This window comes from Drosophila melanogaster, chromosome 3R (assembly GCF_000001215.4).
Source record: "Drosophila melanogaster chromosome 3R".
Lineage (NCBI taxonomy): Eukaryota > Metazoa > Arthropoda > Insecta > Diptera > Drosophilidae > Drosophila > Drosophila melanogaster.
In genome coordinates this window covers 20293044-20309341 of record NT_033777.3, presented here as the reverse complement: position 1 = coordinate 20309341, position 16298 = coordinate 20293044, and the positions used below count along the sequence as shown (strand labels likewise).

At 43.0% G+C, this 16298-nt stretch overlaps 3 protein-coding genes across 9 annotated transcripts in view, besides 1 other annotated feature; 2 read left to right on the top strand and 1 right to left on the bottom strand.

Moving 5' to 3' along the window:
• Window positions 1-1804: 1804 nt before the first annotated feature.
• Window positions 1805-3126, top strand: CG4362 (uncharacterized protein). Its single transcript, NM_142619.3, has 3 exons — window positions 1805-1999; window positions 2426-2798; window positions 2866-3126. Exons 1-3 carry the CDS (start codon window positions 1835-1837, stop codon window positions 3027-3029), a joined length of 702 nt encoding a protein of 233 aa, NP_650876.1. The 5' UTR covers window positions 1805-1834; the 3' UTR covers window positions 3030-3126.
• Window positions 3127-3316: 190 nt separating this feature from the next.
• Window positions 3317-3350: a mobile genetic element.
• Window positions 3351-4364: 1014 nt separating this feature from the next.
• CG4367 (uncharacterized protein) lies at window positions 4365-5387 on the top strand. Of its 2 annotated transcripts, none has more exons than NM_001300492.2 (2): window positions 4365-4560; window positions 4622-5387. In NM_001300492.2, exons 1-2 carry the CDS (start codon window positions 4387-4389, stop codon window positions 5138-5140), a joined length of 693 nt encoding a protein of 230 aa, NP_001287421.2. In that variant the 5' UTR covers window positions 4365-4386; the 3' UTR covers window positions 5141-5387. The 2 variants fall into 2 exon arrangements, with proteins under 2 accessions (NP_001287421.2, NP_650875.3); NM_142618.2 differs by having other exon boundaries at window positions 4622-5264.
• Window positions 5388-5399: 12 nt separating this feature from the next.
• The window catches only part of cic (capicua), a 51173-nt gene continuing 40274 nt past the window's right edge, over window positions 5400-16298 (bottom strand). The window contains exons 1-13 of one of the 6 annotated variants that reach the window (NM_001260275.2): window positions 16251-16298; window positions 14949-15740; window positions 13494-14788; window positions 13217-13433; window positions 12843-13142; window positions 10810-10958; window positions 10332-10746; window positions 9934-10261; window positions 9711-9874; window positions 9549-9641; window positions 9190-9389; window positions 8930-9125; window positions 7965-8707 (exon numbers count right to left, since the gene is read on the bottom strand). In NM_001260275.2, coding sequence (NP_001247204.2) covers window positions 8628-8707; window positions 8930-9125; window positions 9190-9389; window positions 9549-9641; window positions 9711-9874; window positions 9934-10261; window positions 10332-10746; window positions 10810-10958; window positions 12843-13142; window positions 13217-13433; window positions 13494-14788; window positions 14949-15339 — 3828 coding nt within the window. In that variant the 5' untranslated portion in view covers window positions 15340-15740; window positions 16251-16298 and the 3' untranslated portion in view covers window positions 7965-8627. Of the gene's footprint in view, window positions 8735-8929; window positions 9126-9189; window positions 9390-9548; window positions 9642-9710; window positions 9878-9933; window positions 10262-10331; window positions 10747-10809; window positions 12246-12842; window positions 13143-13216; window positions 13434-13493; window positions 14789-14948; window positions 15741-15838; window positions 16099-16250 lie in introns of those variants that run through there. The other 5 variants (NM_001104373.2, NM_080253.4, NM_001260273.2 and 2 more) reach the window with 5 other exon arrangements.

Sequence of the window (16298 nt, the reverse complement as noted above, 5' to 3'; positions counted from 1 at the left end):
TTTTTTGGGGAGGATTACATCAAGTTGGAGCTGCCACATAGCGCAAAAAAATGCCGGGACAGTCAGCTGGTAGCACCTGCGTGTATCGATAAATCGATAGTTCCTGTTTTAAAGCCCTGTCGACGGGACGTAACAAAATATTAGACGTCAGTGGCAGTAGATTTCGAGGATTTTAAAATGCTTTCCGTCAATTTCTTCAACATCATCCCAATGTGTCTGCGCGACTTTTGGTATGACTCGTCAAGCTCGCCGGCCTTTATAGTCTGCCAAAAGGCGTAAATTTTTAACATTTGAAATTGAGTTCGTCATGTTGTGAACGTAAATGCTAAACGGGGACGGTAAATTCAAATTCTGAGCAGACAAAACATAGTGTGCTTACCGATTGTTTTTGTTATTTATTATCGGTAAAGAGGCGCGGATTTCAAAATGACTTATATTTTGTGTCTAATTGGACACAATTGCTTATTTTTTGTGGAAGTGAGCCGATTTTTACGAAAAAATAAAGAATTTACTTCTCTCGTTTTTTTTTAGAAATGGAAAAGGTGACTGACACTGTTCGCTCTTTGCAGTGGACGAGCTTTCGTTAGGGTGAACCTATTTTTGAGAACTAAATGTACTTTCATTGAAAAATTCCCATCGCAAATTTTATATATAAAAAATAATATTATTTTATGCTTATTCTATTTGTGCTAAAGTTTGCTGAATCATCATTTAAACTCGTTCTATAAGCTGGATGAAATATATCAAATAAATAAATAAAACTCGTCGAATTTTAGATTTTACCACTACAGTTACTTTTAATCAAATATGTAATTTTACTTTTACATTTACATTTAAGTTTATTTAGTTAATTCTTTTTTCGCATTTTTCTGGAAGACTCGACTACCAGATGTCCTGTTCTCTCCTAGATCACCATCTTCCTATGTTAGTATACTAACATGGCTCCATTGATTTAATGATGTGACGTGGGTTTCATGCTGTAGTCTTGTTGAAAAATACAACGTGGGAGTTTTAAATCAATACCCGGTTCGACCATCTGATTCGAAACTCTAGATCTATTTTTAATCTGCTTGTATTACCTTAAATGGGGATTATAGCTGACCACAAAACTGTTACAATTATGGTTTGTATATAACATTTGGATTGAACCCATGCAATATCTTAACATTGCGCACCAGAATCTAGAAGATGTCATGGGAAATATGGATCGGTCGTTTTCGATAATTAATTTTAATGAATTAACAACTTTATTTCTGAAGCAATAAATGAATTACTCGTGTACGACCATAAATTAAAGTTAAAAATATTTGCAAAACTGCGATACTGCTATCATGGAAAGTTTATAGGAGTAGGTTAAAGCAGATGTTTTTGCTATCAACAAAAATTAAGGAATTTATTTTAAAAAGAAATCGCCGACCGATAAGCCGGCAACCCAAAACAAACAATCAATGTATTGTATTGCTCATTGCTCGAGATCGCTTAATCCAATAAACGAACTTCAGATTGCACGAGAATGATTAGGAACTCAACAGTATCTATTCGGGCCACTTACGATCTTTAGGGTTGACCGACGTTTTTATGAATATTTCATTATGCCACTCGAAGATGGTTATCCTACCGGGCCTATCTGGAGTGTTGATTCTGCAGATTTCGTGCGGTTGGAGGAACTGCAACAGTTATTATTTATACTGAGTGTTATCACACGTTCTTATCGCCATGAGAGCTACTGTAAAACTCTCGATCCCAATGGGTTTGATAAGTCGGACAGGAGCACATATAAAACCTAGTGCGTCCGTGCGGGTGGCATTGTGAAAGTGAAAGTCAAATATACACCATGAAGTACCTGCTCAGCATGACCTTGCTGCTGGCCATCGGGCTGCAGCAGATCGACGCCCACGGCATGATGCTGTCCCCGCCGAGCCGATCCTCCCGTTGGCGCTACGATGGATCCGCACCCCAGAACTGGAACGACAACGAACTCTTCTGCGGCGGTTTGTACGTAAGTGTCGGATCAATTGGATAATTGGATAACCACAAGGATCTACGATAATTGAAGATTAGTGTGGCACATGCATGGGATTCTTAATGGTGATGCTCTTCAGTGGGCTAAAGCAAATGGCAAAACTTTTAGCCAAGGCTTTATGTTAGAAACTAAAATTTGTTATTCTTAAACGATTCATTACCAAATTATTCGGGGCGCATTCTTAAAGTGGCATCTTCAATGGAAATCAAATATGGAATACCAACACTAAATTAGAAACCTATTCCAGTGTTGGTTAATCATGTTCTAGGGACATCAATAGTATTCTTTCTTATGGTATGCCATTATTTAATCTGATTTCAACGGTACGAAAAGATGTCGTATTCTTTATAAACGAGGACCTTCAAAACGTTTACCATCAAATATGTTTTCGTAAACCCGCAGACGCAGTCCAACAATGGAGGTCGCTGTGGTCTGTGCGGCGACAACTTCCTGGATGCCCAGCCCCGTGCCAACGAGATCGGAGGAAGCATCGGTGGAGCTGGTGTGGTGACCAGGAGCTACGTGGCTGGCAATACCATCACCGTGGGCGTGAAGATCACCACCAATCACTTGGGTTACTTCGAGTTCCACCTGTGCAACCTGGACGCCTTCGGTGCCGAGTCGGAGGAGTGCTTCGATCAGAACCGCCTGCGATTCATCGATGGAAGCGATAGAAAGGATATCGGCGATCAGATGGGCGAATTCGATGTGACAGTCGTCCTGCCGGAGGGTCTTACCTGCTCTCACTGCGTCCTCCGCTGGACCTATGTGGGTGGTAAGTGGTGGCCAGAACGTAAATGGAACTTAAAGTGAAAATTAATTGAACATCTTGTGCATTTCAGCCAACAACTGGGGCATCTGCGATAATTCCGGAAACGGAGCCTTGGGCTGTGGCCCACAGGAAACATTCAAGAACTGCGCCGATGTGAGCATCTACTGGGGTCGCAACCTGGTCAAGGAATTGGTCGGTGGCGGAGATCCAGTGGCTCCGGTTGAGGTCGCCTGAAAATCCAGACTAAAATTCAACGAACTGCCATTTATGTCTGAAAATGCAAAATGCCAAATAGTCAGCTAAAGTTATTTAAATAAATGAGTGAACATTTACACATTAGTTAATTGGGTCCTTGGAGCTGCTTCCTATTTATAGAAATTTAGTTTTATTTACTGTTTAATTTTGAGATCTTATCCAATTTAGATACATTATTTAAACAGATGTTAGAGATAGACACATCATAACCAATATTTTTTAAGTCCAAAACTATGCAACAAATTGTATAAATCAGAATTTGTTAATGTTCTACGGCCTTCAGGTATACAGTATTTCTGCTAGGTTTTGACCTAAAAAGCAAGCAAAAAAAAATAATAGAAATTTGTTTATATATAATAACAATAATAGTGTGTAAATTGAAGGCGAAGTGGCTTTAAAGAACAGAATTACGTTACTTATAGTTCGATTCTTTTCATTGCAAATTTCAATATTTTGTTCGCTTTCACCTTGATTATTAATGCTTAATTGATGATTCTGAGAACACGTTGTATCGATAAAACAAAAGCATATAACCGCAAAAGTTGACCAAATAGATTGTGTTTATAGGGCAATTTAAATTTATGAAATCTGAAGATAGATATGCATCTTTTTTTGCAGTATGTGCTAAAATATATGTCTTATTTTGAGCCAAAGGGCCATGAAAAAGGAAAATAGTGGCTTCAAAGTACTCGCATGTTTTATCTGGAGGCATCATGGAATAATCGAAACTAAATAATTGCTGATTTATTAATATACGAGCAGCTTAATCCCTGAACTTAAACGTGGCCAATTTTTTTTAGCTGCGCGCAAGTGCTCTAAATTTGTTGTTTAAAAAAACATTTGCGTTTTTGGCTATTGTATGGACCGTACTACAATATATGATTGGCAGAAAAGTGCTGAAGTCAAAACCAACTAAAATAGTAAGTAATTGCACTTAAGAATCGTTGACCTTGGCTAACAAATTTTGCGAAATCGTGAGAATTTTTCCAAGCCTTTGAACTCCTATCAAAATGGCATTGGTGGGCTAAATAATAATAGCATAATAAAGCAGTCTTCCAAGTTATTATGATTAGGTTACCAAAAAATACGGGTATTGCTTAGATGTGTCATATGTGTTTTCACACTTTCCAGGTCAGATACAAGAAATTCTCCCAAATTCTAACTACCAATAACCATAAACGAAATTAAGATTGTGAGCCGATAAGATGCATTCACGGTTATTGGACGAAAAATCAAAAACAAACATAAACTGCCCGGCAACTGATAAGGTTTGGCAATATGGAACTATATAAGGCCACGACCAGTTCGTTTTGGCCACAAAGAAAGTGAAATCAATATGAATACGTATAAATTTATCCTGTTTCTTAGCATGGGTTTTTTAAACCGGATGGGTGAACTGGAGGGCCACGGTATGATGTTAAGTCCAACCGGAAGATCCTCGCGTTGGCGCTACGATAACTCGGCGCCAACAAACTACGATGACAATGCATTATATTGCGGTGGATTTTGGGTAGGAGTGCCTTAAAAAAATTCTATATTCATTTGATTCAATGATGTTCTTAACCCTTTAGAAACAAACCGAAAATGATGGCAAATGTGGACTGTGCGGAGACGACTGGAGCTTGGAGCAGCCGCGACCCAATGAGTTGGGTGGAAAATATGGCAGTGGAGTGATTGTAAAGAGCTTTGCCGGAGTAGATGAAGCGGAAATTAATGTTAAGATCACAGCCAATCATCTGGGCTACTTCCGCTTCCACATCTGCGATTTGGACGAAAATGGCAGCGAGTCGGAGGATTGCTTTAACCAATATCCTTTGAATTTCACCGACGGTAGCCAGAAGTACTACATTAACACCACCACTGGCGATATCCCAGTAACCGTGAAACTGCCCAGTGATCTCAACTGCATTCATTGCGTTTTGCGCTGGACTTACACGGCGGGAAATAATTGGGGTGTTTGTGAGGATGGGACGGGCGCCATGGGTTGTGGGGCGCAGGAAACCTTTATTAACTGCGCTGATATCAGTGTACTATCCTCAGCGAGAAGTATTATCCAGGAGGTGCCCGTGGAGGTGGCGGAATCGAAGTGAGGTGGTTATCATCAGCGGTGGCCAATCGAACAATACTGCTAGTCTCAATAAATTATGTAACTTATTTATTTCTAATTGTTCCAAATTGTTCATCAACAATACGATTTTGTTTTAAGAAAAGGTTATTTTATTACTTCAATTCTTCATTTATGTATTGATTTAACAATACTTGATAAAAAATGCACCTCAAAAAGTTCCATTTAACAATAAGACAATAATAGTTAAGTATTTACGAACCACCATAAATAAATGCCATTTTGAAAATTATGAATGTTTATTTCTGTTTTATTCAATAAATTAATCGTCGTATATATTATTTATACATATATATGAGTGTGTGTTTTGAGTGTGTGTGTGGATTGTTGGTGATGACCGTTCGTCTTTGAGGTGCAGGGCATCGCACTCCCTCCTCCTAAGATGGATCCTACTTATTAAATTCTTGATTCTGAAAGCCCTGTCTTAGACGTGTTCTTAACGATCGGATGAGATTTGCACGGTTGAGTGCTTAAATATTTGTTGTTTTTAAGCTATCCTGTTTATGTTCGTATTTGTATCTTGTATGTTATTTTAATATTCGTAATTTGTCTTAAGTTATTCGTGGCTTACAAAATATGTTTCACATTAACTGGCTTATTAGTTAACTTCACAAATAAGTTGTATGTATATATATATGCATTCTTTTCTTTTATATTTTACAAAGCCTTCAAAAGTCAATTGCAAACGATAAGTCGGTAAATTCACTACAAAACTCAAAAGTCGCGTTTTAAGAATATCTATTGGTTTACGTTTTCCTTTTAACAATTAACTAAACAAACCGCAAACAACAGTGTGTAATCTCGATTGCCACTAATGATGCCATCAATCTGATGTATTTAGATATATATTGAGCTCTATGTTTTGAGGAGAGTACAGATACGGCTTGAAATGCCCTCCTCGATTAAAAACTATAAAAAACACACTCTCCATTATCGTCAAAATGTGCGAATCGCTCACAACTGAATTACAAGTGTTTCAGCCCTTTTTGGGCTTTGTTTCTAAATCACCATCGTTTAAAAGCATTTTAAAATACAGTGGTTGCACTTCGAGAAAAATAGATGTATATTTATATATATTAATGTGGGGGAGGAGGTCCTTCGCTTCTCTACCAAATATTTTGTTATAAAAGCACCTTATAAATTTTACACGTACTCGCAAAGTTTACCCACTTGCCTCGTTTGTATAAATAGCTAAATAGTTCATCTTTCATTTTTACTTTGTTCAAAAATTGTTTTTAACATTATACAACACTATCTGTATTTTTGTTTTCTTTGTAATACCTGAATTTTAGAATTTTGTATCCGAAACGCCTTTTTTGTTGTTTTTTTTTTATTTTGCTGACTGAGTTTGTTCCATTTTTGTTCTCTTTCTTGTAATTGCCAAAAGGTTTTTCAGTATTTCCTGTCATTAATTTCCTTAGTCCGAAATGCTGGTTGCCAAAAATGTTCGTTGTTGTATCAGTTATACATCTTTCATACGTTTTCGAACTTGATAGGTCGAAAAGCTTGTGTTTTTCTCTAACTTGACCTAATTGACAAACATTTTTACTTAGCGTCATGAGGGAGGGTTCAATATTTAAGTATTGTAGTAGTATTTAGCTTTGTCATTGGCACAAGTTTGCTTGCTGAGGGGAGAAGTTCAGGAGGAGTTGGTGAAAAGTAAAGAAAGTAAAACTTCAGTGTGCTCTACTACAATTAAGTTCACACGTTGGCTCAAATATGCTTATAAACTTGGTTTTATTTTTGTTTTTATTTGTATTTTTTAACATTAACACGCTACAGTTTACGGCCATTCGCTTTTTATCATATAAAATTTCGTTTGTTCACTAATTAATACACATAACTAATAGGTATTTAAAAATTATCGCCATAAAGAAACTATAATTAAATTATTATTAAACACGTAACTAAAAAAATATAAACGACTACGTGAGTTGATTTTAAATTTTACAAACTTATTGATTTTGTATCATTCTGGCTAATTTCTTTTCTTTATTGCAGCGTCCAGCTTTAATGAACGGCATTCATATTAATTCACGTGTTGTTTTTGATGATTTTATTTATTGCATATTTTAAATGATTGTAATAACTATAAGGTGTTTATTTATACTATAACTTTTTGCGTTTCTAGATTATTTTTGTTTACTTTGAGTGTATATGATTTATTTTTTATTTTTCGAAATTCTTGTAACTGTTGCTTCTTCGGAAGAGAAAACACATAAAAAAGTGAGACTGAAAATAGTGGAAGAAAGTTTTGACAAAGTTCTTAAACTAAAATTATTTAAACACATAAATCAGCGACAACATTTAATAATAAACAACTCACAATGAACAGAATTTTGCATATGAATAAAATGCAGTCCATACTTAAAACATTAATTTACAACTAAATTTAATCGAACCGAAATGGTAAACAATATTAAATAGTATATTGCAGCAACAGTGGAAGACAGTTAGTTCTCTCATTCTCTCTCTGGTTTGTATTCTTTCAATCGTCGGTAATAAGTTTTTTGAATTATTTTCTTTTTAGAGTTTATTTTTCGGTATGTTTACAATTTAAAAACAGGCTAGACTAAAATAAAAATATATATATAAATTATAATTCAATTAGACAACAGTGTAAAAAGCCAATTCAAGGAAATGTACATACAATTTAAAAAGGTTCGCGTGTTGCATAAACTTTGAGAACAAAAGCAAACAGTTTAAAAGCGCTTGTAGATGTGCGATTGGGTGTTAGTTTGGGGGTTTTGTGGGGATTTGTTCTCGTTAAAAATGTTATGACTAAATATACAATACAACTACAGTGTTTATTTCAAGTTTCTTACTGTTTGATTTATACAATTCTTTGCTTGTGCTTGATACACTTCAAAATTAATGTGCAATTTAAGTTAAAGCTTAACTTCTATTTCCGTAGTTCTTTCTTTGCTCTTCCAATTTGTTGGTTGCAGTTTTGCCTGTAAATTAAAACCTAAGCCTTTACGCGGGGATTATACAATGTTTCGATTATGTATGTTTTCTATTTATGTATGTATGTACTTCATATGTGCTTCAAAAGTTCAAATTTTCATCAAAATTTCTACTTCTCCCGATTTATTAAGCTGCTTAATAAATTCATTTGTAATCAGTTTCTCCACTCGACTCACAAATTACGTTGCTTGTACATATTTCGTATGCCTATTGTAATTAAAAATTTGTAATTTTCTCTATTTTCTGTATGTTTTGCTTCCTCGCTATTAGCAGTTAATAATAAAAACTAGTTAACCATGCATCTGATGCATGAGCGTTTGCTAAGTGTGAGCTTTGTTGCACATCCGTTTCGTTTTGTGAGTCTGCGTTGCTGCAATTGTTGTTGTCGATTCGTTTACTATCCTTAAGTAATTTTGTCACTTGCAGCAAACAATCCATTGTCCTGTCCTGTCCCCGCCGAACTCCTCGTCCTTGTCCACGCCCCATTACTTGTACTTGGCATCAGATTCAGTGGCTTTGGTGGCGGAATGGGGCTGCTGCTCAGAGTGCTGTTGCTGGTGGCCACCTGTTGTTCAGTAATATTGAAAAACATCTGTACAATGTTTTCGTTGGGAAATGGAAATCAAATTAAAATTAAACTTAAAACAGATCTTTATAACCTAAAAACCAATAAGTAACAAACGCAGAAAATGTTTAGCTATATCAAAAAACGCATAGCTTTCAAAAGTGAAGTTAATTCGATTTTGATCCTACAGACGCGTCATGATAGAAAACTTCTTCTAATTACCTGCCGCACTGGTGGTCTGCATATTCAAGCTGGTGCTACTGGCACTCAATGTGGTCGACGACGAGTTGGAGTCGGACGGCGTGTTGGGGCCCGCCGAGTGTGGAGTGCAAGATGCTTGGCCCAGCAGCTTCTGGCGCACCTCTCGTATCTTCAGCTGCAGATCTTGCTTGCGCGGAAAGACATCGCTGTGCTTAGACTGTGGATTGCAATTGGCATAATTTGTATGAGTCAAAGGACTATCAAATGTGCGGACAACTTACCTGAAAGGCCATAGTGGCCTGGGCAGTGGGGAAGTTACCGTGCTCGGCAAACAACTGCAAGACCAGGCTGCGACGCGTCTCCAGGACCTTGCGGTGTCCTTTCTCACTGGCATCGGACCGAGCGCTTTGTAGCGGTGTCTTTGGCGTCCTGGGTGAGCGGCCCGTTTGGTCAGAGCTCTCCAGTTCTGCAAGGCGTTCGTCTTCATTAGGTATTTGAAAATAAAAGTAAAGGTATAAATCAAACTCTTTCAAACGGGGTCCCCTTAACATAAATCAGGGTGTAAAAAAAAACTGTTCATATCACTATCGCTGACTTGAACATTAAAACTATTAAACAGAAACATTTGAATTAGGCTTACCCTTTAGCTCATTGTTAAAGTCCGGACCAAAGAATCGCTGTGTGGTCGTAGGCGGTGCCGATGCTGGTTCGTCAATGGAGTCGTCCTCGCACACTGAACAATATAGAGAACATGACAGTCGTAGAACAATACGTTAACCTTGTTTACCAATTTGAAACTTACTTAGCTTCTGAACTGGCGGTGGAGCCGTGTTCTTCTTGCGGTAATTCGTGCCGTAAACGCGTGGCGATGAGGGCACAGCAATGGCACTGGGCGACTGGCAATCCTCAGGCTGGAACTGCGGCAGGGCCTTGTATTTCTTTTCGAAATCTACCTGCTTGAGCACACTGCTGTGAATGCATCGGCGTTAATTAAATGAATCTTACGAGAATTGTTATATTCTTACTTATTCATCTCATCGTTCTTCTTTTTTAGGGCCGCTGCCGTTGATCCTGGAGCACCTTTCATCGGTGACTTGGGCTGCTGCTGATTTAAGTTACTGTTGCTGCTGCTGGTTGTCGGCGTCAGTGGCAGTTGCTCATCACTGTTTGGTGTCGTCGTCGAGGACGTGGGCGTTGGCAGGGCCGAGCTGAGGTTGCTGCTGTTCACGTGGCCTATGATGGGCGATGAGGATTCCATCATTGTGGGTGAGTGCAGCTTGCGACTAATGTGCTGTCCATTGCTGGCCCCCAGATTAGCGCCAAAGGACACATTGCTCTCTGACTTGCTTTGAGCTGTAAGAATTACACAATATGGTTAGTTATTGCATCGAAATTACAATGTGATTTTCGAGAGTTTACTTACATAGATTCTTCCTCCTCTGCAGTGGAGCTCGACCCAACTGCGCAGGCGTGGGTGCCAAAATAAACTGCTGGCCATCCGCATCTATGTCGCTTTCATCGCCTCCGCTTGCCGCTGCTGATGCACATCCACTCATTCCTCCATCCATGCCTCGCTCCGGTGGCGCACTCATGAGATATGTGGCCGACTTTGGAGTAGATGGCATTGATTTGTACGATGGCGATCTAGCCGGTGGTTCGACACCATGGCTGGGCGGGTATCCGTGCAGCAGCATCGTGGGTTGCGCACTCACGGGCGGTGGCAGGGAAGACAGGCCATTGTGGTTCCTCAAGGTGTAACCTCCTGGCGCAAAAGCGTCCAGCTGCAAGTGCTCTAGGCTGGGGGTGCCCGGTTGGTGGGAGCGCTGCAGCAACGTATACTGAAAAGCAAGTGATGATTATTATTCAAGAGCTGACTACCAGTGAGTATTAATGTTGCTTACCGGATGAGTCATGGCGAAGAACATCTTCTGACTGGCTGGACCGCCTCCCATGATCTGGGCCGGCGCCGATGCTGGAGGCGTGGCAATGTTGGCCGCATGCCCCAGTCCCATGCCCGCTGGCGACGATGGCACACACGCCTGGTGGGCAGCTGCGGAACAAGATGTAGAATTTGATGATGTAGACGGGTTTGTGGTTGAGTTTATCATGACAATACTGGAGCCACTGGTGGGCACAGGAGCAGCTGATGCTGCTGTGATGGTTATATCGCTGGCATTACTACTACTATGATTTGTTGCCGCCGACGCCTTTGTCATCACGGTAAGAGTTGCTCCTGCCTGACTAGTAACCGCTGCTCCAGCTGCCGTGGAGGTTGCCGTGGCCGCAGTTAGGATACGAGCATTGGCTGGCAATGTGATCTTGTTACAGGCATTAATACTGATGAAGGACACTGGTCGAAGGGTAGCTGCTCCCGACACGGGTGTTGCCGCGTTGCCAGCAACATGCTGCTGATTGTACGCGTTGACATCGGTGATTAGTAGCATGGTCGCCGGTTGGGATGTGGTAACCTGCTCCTTGCCTGCTACCTTTGGATTTTCCTGCTTTTCTGCGTTGCCCTCATCTTCCTCCTCCTCTTCATCCTGACCGTGCAATGTGTCTAGCACCAAAGCGTCGTAAAGGATCGCCGCTCGTCCTGTGCCCTTATGGCTACCGCCGAGTTCGGCGCCTTCTTGGAGCGTCAACAATTTTCGTATGATTGGCGTGGCATTGTTGTTAGTATTGCATGATATTGTTGTTGTGGTTGTTGGTTGGTGTTGTGTTGGAAAATTGGAAAATTTATTAGGGGCTTCATTATTGGCTGGGTTGGATGATGATGATGATAATGTGGATGTTGTGACCGTGGCAATCACTGGTGAACCCTGAACCTTCTGCTTGAAAAACAACGGTGGCGGAGTGTTGTGTGGATGGGTATGTGGGTGTTGTTGCGTTCGTATGATGGTGAAGTGATTGATGGTGGGCGTGGGCACGCGGGTGATGACCGTCGGCGGAGTTTCCCCGCGACGCTGGTGCAGATGCTTCAACTGCTGGTGCGGGGAATTCGAAGGCTGCAGCGGCGTCAACGATCGCACTATGGTGAACTGCTTGCGCTTGATGGGGGTCACTATGGTGGCCACAGGCGGTGGCGTGGGGGTGGGCGTTATAACGACCTTAGGCATTGCATATGGAACAAGGTCGTCGAATCCAGCGCTGGCATTCACACTGGCCAGCTCCTGCATGAACTGCTCATCATCTTCGTCATCTTCGTCGTCATCCTCCTCGTCTTCGTCCTCCTCCTCGACCTCATCTCGCTCCTGATCATCCAAGGCCGGCTTATCCTTTTCGCTACTCTCCCCCGACTTCGTGCCCTGTGTAATCTCTTCCCTATCCGCTTCTTCATCTGCGATCGATTGAATTTGTTATGGGTGAGGTGACACAAATGACAGCGCGACAAAGGAAGATCAATAGTGGGGTGTGTTAATTGTGTGTGAGATAGAAGTGAAAGAAACAGAGAGAAAGATGTTATGTTATGCAGAAAGCTTTTGATTGAAAAACTCAGCAGATGAGCTTGCGAATGGTAAATGTGGGAGTGGGTCTTTGGCGTGAGGCGATCTATGCAGGTGCTGGGAATGTTCCAATTTTATTTTCTCGAAATTCATTTTCGGCACATCAACATAAGCCAAAATACTAGTTAAATAAAATCATACGGCGTCAACAAATCATAGTAGAAATAATGCCAGATCTAGCTAAGTAAAATTAAATTGTTGGAATAAAATATACAAATAATATTTCCTAATTACAATAATTAACAAACATAATAGTGCTGGTTATCAAAGAACTTTAAGACGGTTGTAGAGCAATATACATACAAACGTGTTAGCAAAGTTTAATTAGAGTGAATTTTACTATTTAATAAACTTTACAACTGCCTTTATGTTCCAAAACTACGTTTAGGTAAATTTACTTTGGCGAAGCCATCAGGGAACATGTCACTCACCTCTAAGATCTGTGGGACTGCGATGAGGATGATGCATCGGGTAGTGAAACTGCTTCTGACTCAAAGCCGTCGCCGTTGGCACATTGAAGTTGAATATGGCACCAACGCTACCACTATTCGGCGGCGGAGCACTGACCACGCCCCCTCCGGAGGCGGATCCCGAACCATTGTTCAGCTTGTATGGCGATGGCGGTTCCTGTTTGATGTCCTCCTGCTTGATGTGTGCCTGCAGGGAGCCAGCGTCCTCCGGCTTGCCACCGCTGCCCTTGGGGCTGATGGGCATCGATTTGAAGGCGCCGCCTAAGGAGCAAAATTTGGGGTATCCTTCGATTAGCATGGAATTGCGTGTTGTAAATAAGCGGGGGTTTGCTCGCCTGTGGGTTGGAATGGTGTTACACCGATTGGGTTCTTGGGACTAGTGTACTGCGTGTAGATGGACATCTGGGTATATGGCAGCATGTTGCTCTCCAGCACCGGATGTGCTTTGATAGCCTTCGGTTTGAGTGTGATCTCGCGCTCTCCTCCGCTGAGCGGCGGTGCGTTTATGGCCTGGCCATTCGCACCGGATGTACTGTGCTCCTCTGCCGAACGCTGCAAAATGATAGAATCCTCAGTTAGGAAGGAACATCTAACGTGTCCCCTTCAATTTACCTGATTTGCCTCTGGCTGCTGCTTGCGGTAGTCAAAGGGTGTGTCGTCCATGTCCGAGTCATTCACCCGCTCGCGGCAGTGCAGGTCAATCTTCTTTACGGTCTGCTGTTGCTGCTCCTCCTCCACTACCAGCATCTGTTCGTCCTCGTCCGATGGCAGCTCGTTCTTCATCAGCTTTCCGTTGCCATTGCCCTTCATCGAGATCGTAGTTGGCGCCTCATCACAGGTGCTATTGTAGTTGTCAATTGTCAGCGGTATAATATCGCCCTGCAAATCGGATGATATGCCCTGGCCACCGCAGCTGCCGCTGCCTCCTGGCGTTGAGGGGCACATATCGTGCTCCAAGGAATCGGAGCCATCCACCGATACCAGGCGCTGCTTAGCGTCACCTGTTCCGGCCGCTCCGCTCGCCTTTCCACCAGGCGTTGCTGTCGAGGTGGATGACTTGCGGCGATCTTTGGAGCACCACTTCCACTCCGGATGCAGCTTGAAGTGTGCATCCTTAACAGAGCTGGCCAGCTCGTGGTACTGAGCCTTTTGCTCTGGCTTCAGGGCGTACCACCACTCGCCCAGAATCTTGCTGACCGTACGGTTGTCCTGATTCGGATGCTTCTTGTGCACCATTTTCCGATGTTTCTTTGAGAAGATCATAAAAGCGTTCATGGGTCTTCGGATTTTCTTGTTCGCCGGCTGCCCAGCTGCTGTTCCTGCCGCACCGGCCTGCTGTTGCTGCTGCTGCTGTTGCTGCAGGGCGCTCAACGATTGACTCCTCCGCTTGGCAGCCGAAGTGGCTGGTGCACCTGCAGCTCCATCATCATGGCATTCCTCCAGCTTTCGTATGTTACTGTTGTGGGTGGGCAGCCGCATTGCCGCAGTTTGTTTTTTGCTGTTGGCGCTGATACCGGGCGTTGTGGTCTCAAACACATCATCGTCCAGCTGATCGTCCGGCTCCTCCTGCTGCTGCTTTTGCCTCTGGTTGGCAACTGCGGCCGCTGCTGCTGCCGCCGCCACCTTGGCATCGTTCATTGAGCAGTTGAGTGGCTTGCCCGGGGAGCTTAGTGGGGCGGACACAATCAGATGATTGTTGTTGTGGTTCAGCGGCATCTGGGGTGGCGACTGTTGCTGCTGCTGCAGTTGCTGCTGTTGTTGAAGCTGCTGATGCTGCTGCTGCTGTTGCATCATCACCACGTTGTAACTGCTGGCCGATGTGGTTAGGGTCGGAGTGACCGGAGCTGGCGACGCCTTGCTCATTGGCGTCATATGCGGCAACAGCTTGAACCAGGGCGCATTGTAGCCTACAAATGTTGGAGGTAAAGGTTATTACGAAAGGCCACAACAATTATCTTTTGTACATTCAAATATAATTGACTTGGACTTTGTTATGCCATCGTGTGAGTAATGGACCAATAAATCCAATTTCTAATTCTTGTTCACTAATGGTATAAATCAACTTACCGTTTTTTGCCAGCATCTTGTCCTGGCTCATTGAAGCCACTGATGCCGCTGTTGAGGTGGGCGTGTTGGGCTGATGAAATGAAACCGTTGTGGGTGGCAGCGGCACCGATAGCTGAGTAGCGTCCACGATTACGGGATGAAAAGTCTGTCCGCCGCTCACCACCACATGTGGATGTGCCTGCTGTTGGTGCTGTTGCTGCTGCTGATGTTGCTGTTGGCTGCTCGAAATGCGTATAACGCTGGTGGCATGGCCCACGCTGTTGTGGCTGCTGCTGCTGCCGCTGGTGGGTGGTGCCGATGGCGCTGGCAAACTAGCAGGTGGCGGTGGAGGCGGTTGGTGATGGTGGTGCTGCTGCTGCAGTGGTTGCTGCTGCGGCGGTGGGGCGTGCATCACCAGCGAAACGGGTGTCGTTTGCGGCGGCAGTGGTTGAGCGCCAACTGTTGATGTTGCTGCTGCCGTAGCTGCAACATGAGTATTGCTATTGCTGCCCACCTCCCAGTTACTGTTGTTGTTGTTGTTGCTGCTGCTGGTGTTGTTATTGCTGCTGTTGTTGTTGGCATTGTAGAGCACCGGACTGGGTGTTGTTTTCCACTTGGAGTCGAGCGGTACCGCCACAGGCTGTTGCTGCTGTTGCTGCTGCGACTGGTTGGCAATGGGTGTGAAAAAGTTCTGCCTATGAGTGGCGGACACATTCACCGGCGAATGGGCAATGGCATTCAGAGGAGAAGCTCCAGCGTGGTTAACAGGTGAGGTGTAGGATGGCGTGGCAGATCGGGAGCTGCTCAGCGATACTGAAAGGAATGCAAGAATGGGATAAAATTAAATACTGATTTCGGAGAGCACAGTGTCGGTAGGGGTTCGGTTATTCTTCGATCTTTTTTGGCATTACATAAGCACTGCAGATATAGTTTGGCCCCCAGCTCAAAGTCCTGGAACGCATTCATGACGTCCTTGCGCTACTCTTGGGCATTTCCACGAAAATCTCTGTGGCTGGCCAACCGCTGCTTAAAATACACTTTTCTGCCTTCGTCGTCGTGTTGTAGTTGTCACATTCGCTTTGTCCGCTGCATTCGCATCGCTTTGCTTTTTCCGTTCTTGCTCTTCACTTATTTTTTGTGCTCTTGACAGTTCCCACTTTTCAGCATAAATGCGGCAATCGCCGATTCTTCGACGATGTTCTTTCCAAGGGCAGCGGCAGCGACGTCGGCAGCATAAATCGAGCGCCGCTCTCTCCTCGTTTCACGGCTCCAATCTCTTTTCTCTCTCTCTCTTTTTCCCTTGCGCTCGCCATGTTTGTTTACCTGCCCTGTCGGTGTGCAGCACGCGCTCGTGTGTGTGCGTGCCTGGCC

Bases quoted from the DNA above. Each gene is read 5' to 3' on its own strand.
- CG4362 (NM_142619.3), top strand. From the start codon at position 1,835: ATGAAGTACCTGCTCAGCATGACCTTGCTGCTGGCCATCGGGCTGCAG. The intron at 2,000-2,425 runs GTAAGTGTCGGA...GTAAACCCGCAG, and splicing joins TCTTCTGCGGCGGTTTGTAC to ACGCAGTCCAACAATGGAGG. The intron at 2,799-2,865 runs GTAAGTGGTGGC...TGTGCATTTCAG, and splicing joins CCGCTGGACCTATGTGGGTG to CCAACAACTGGGGCATCTGC.
- CG4367 (NM_001300492.2), top strand. From the start codon at position 4,387: ATGAATACGTATAAATTTATCCTGTTTCTTAGCATGGGTTTTTTAAAC. The intron at 4,561-4,621 runs GTAGGAGTGCCT...TTAACCCTTTAG, and splicing joins TATATTGCGGTGGATTTTGG to AAACAAACCGAAAATGATGG.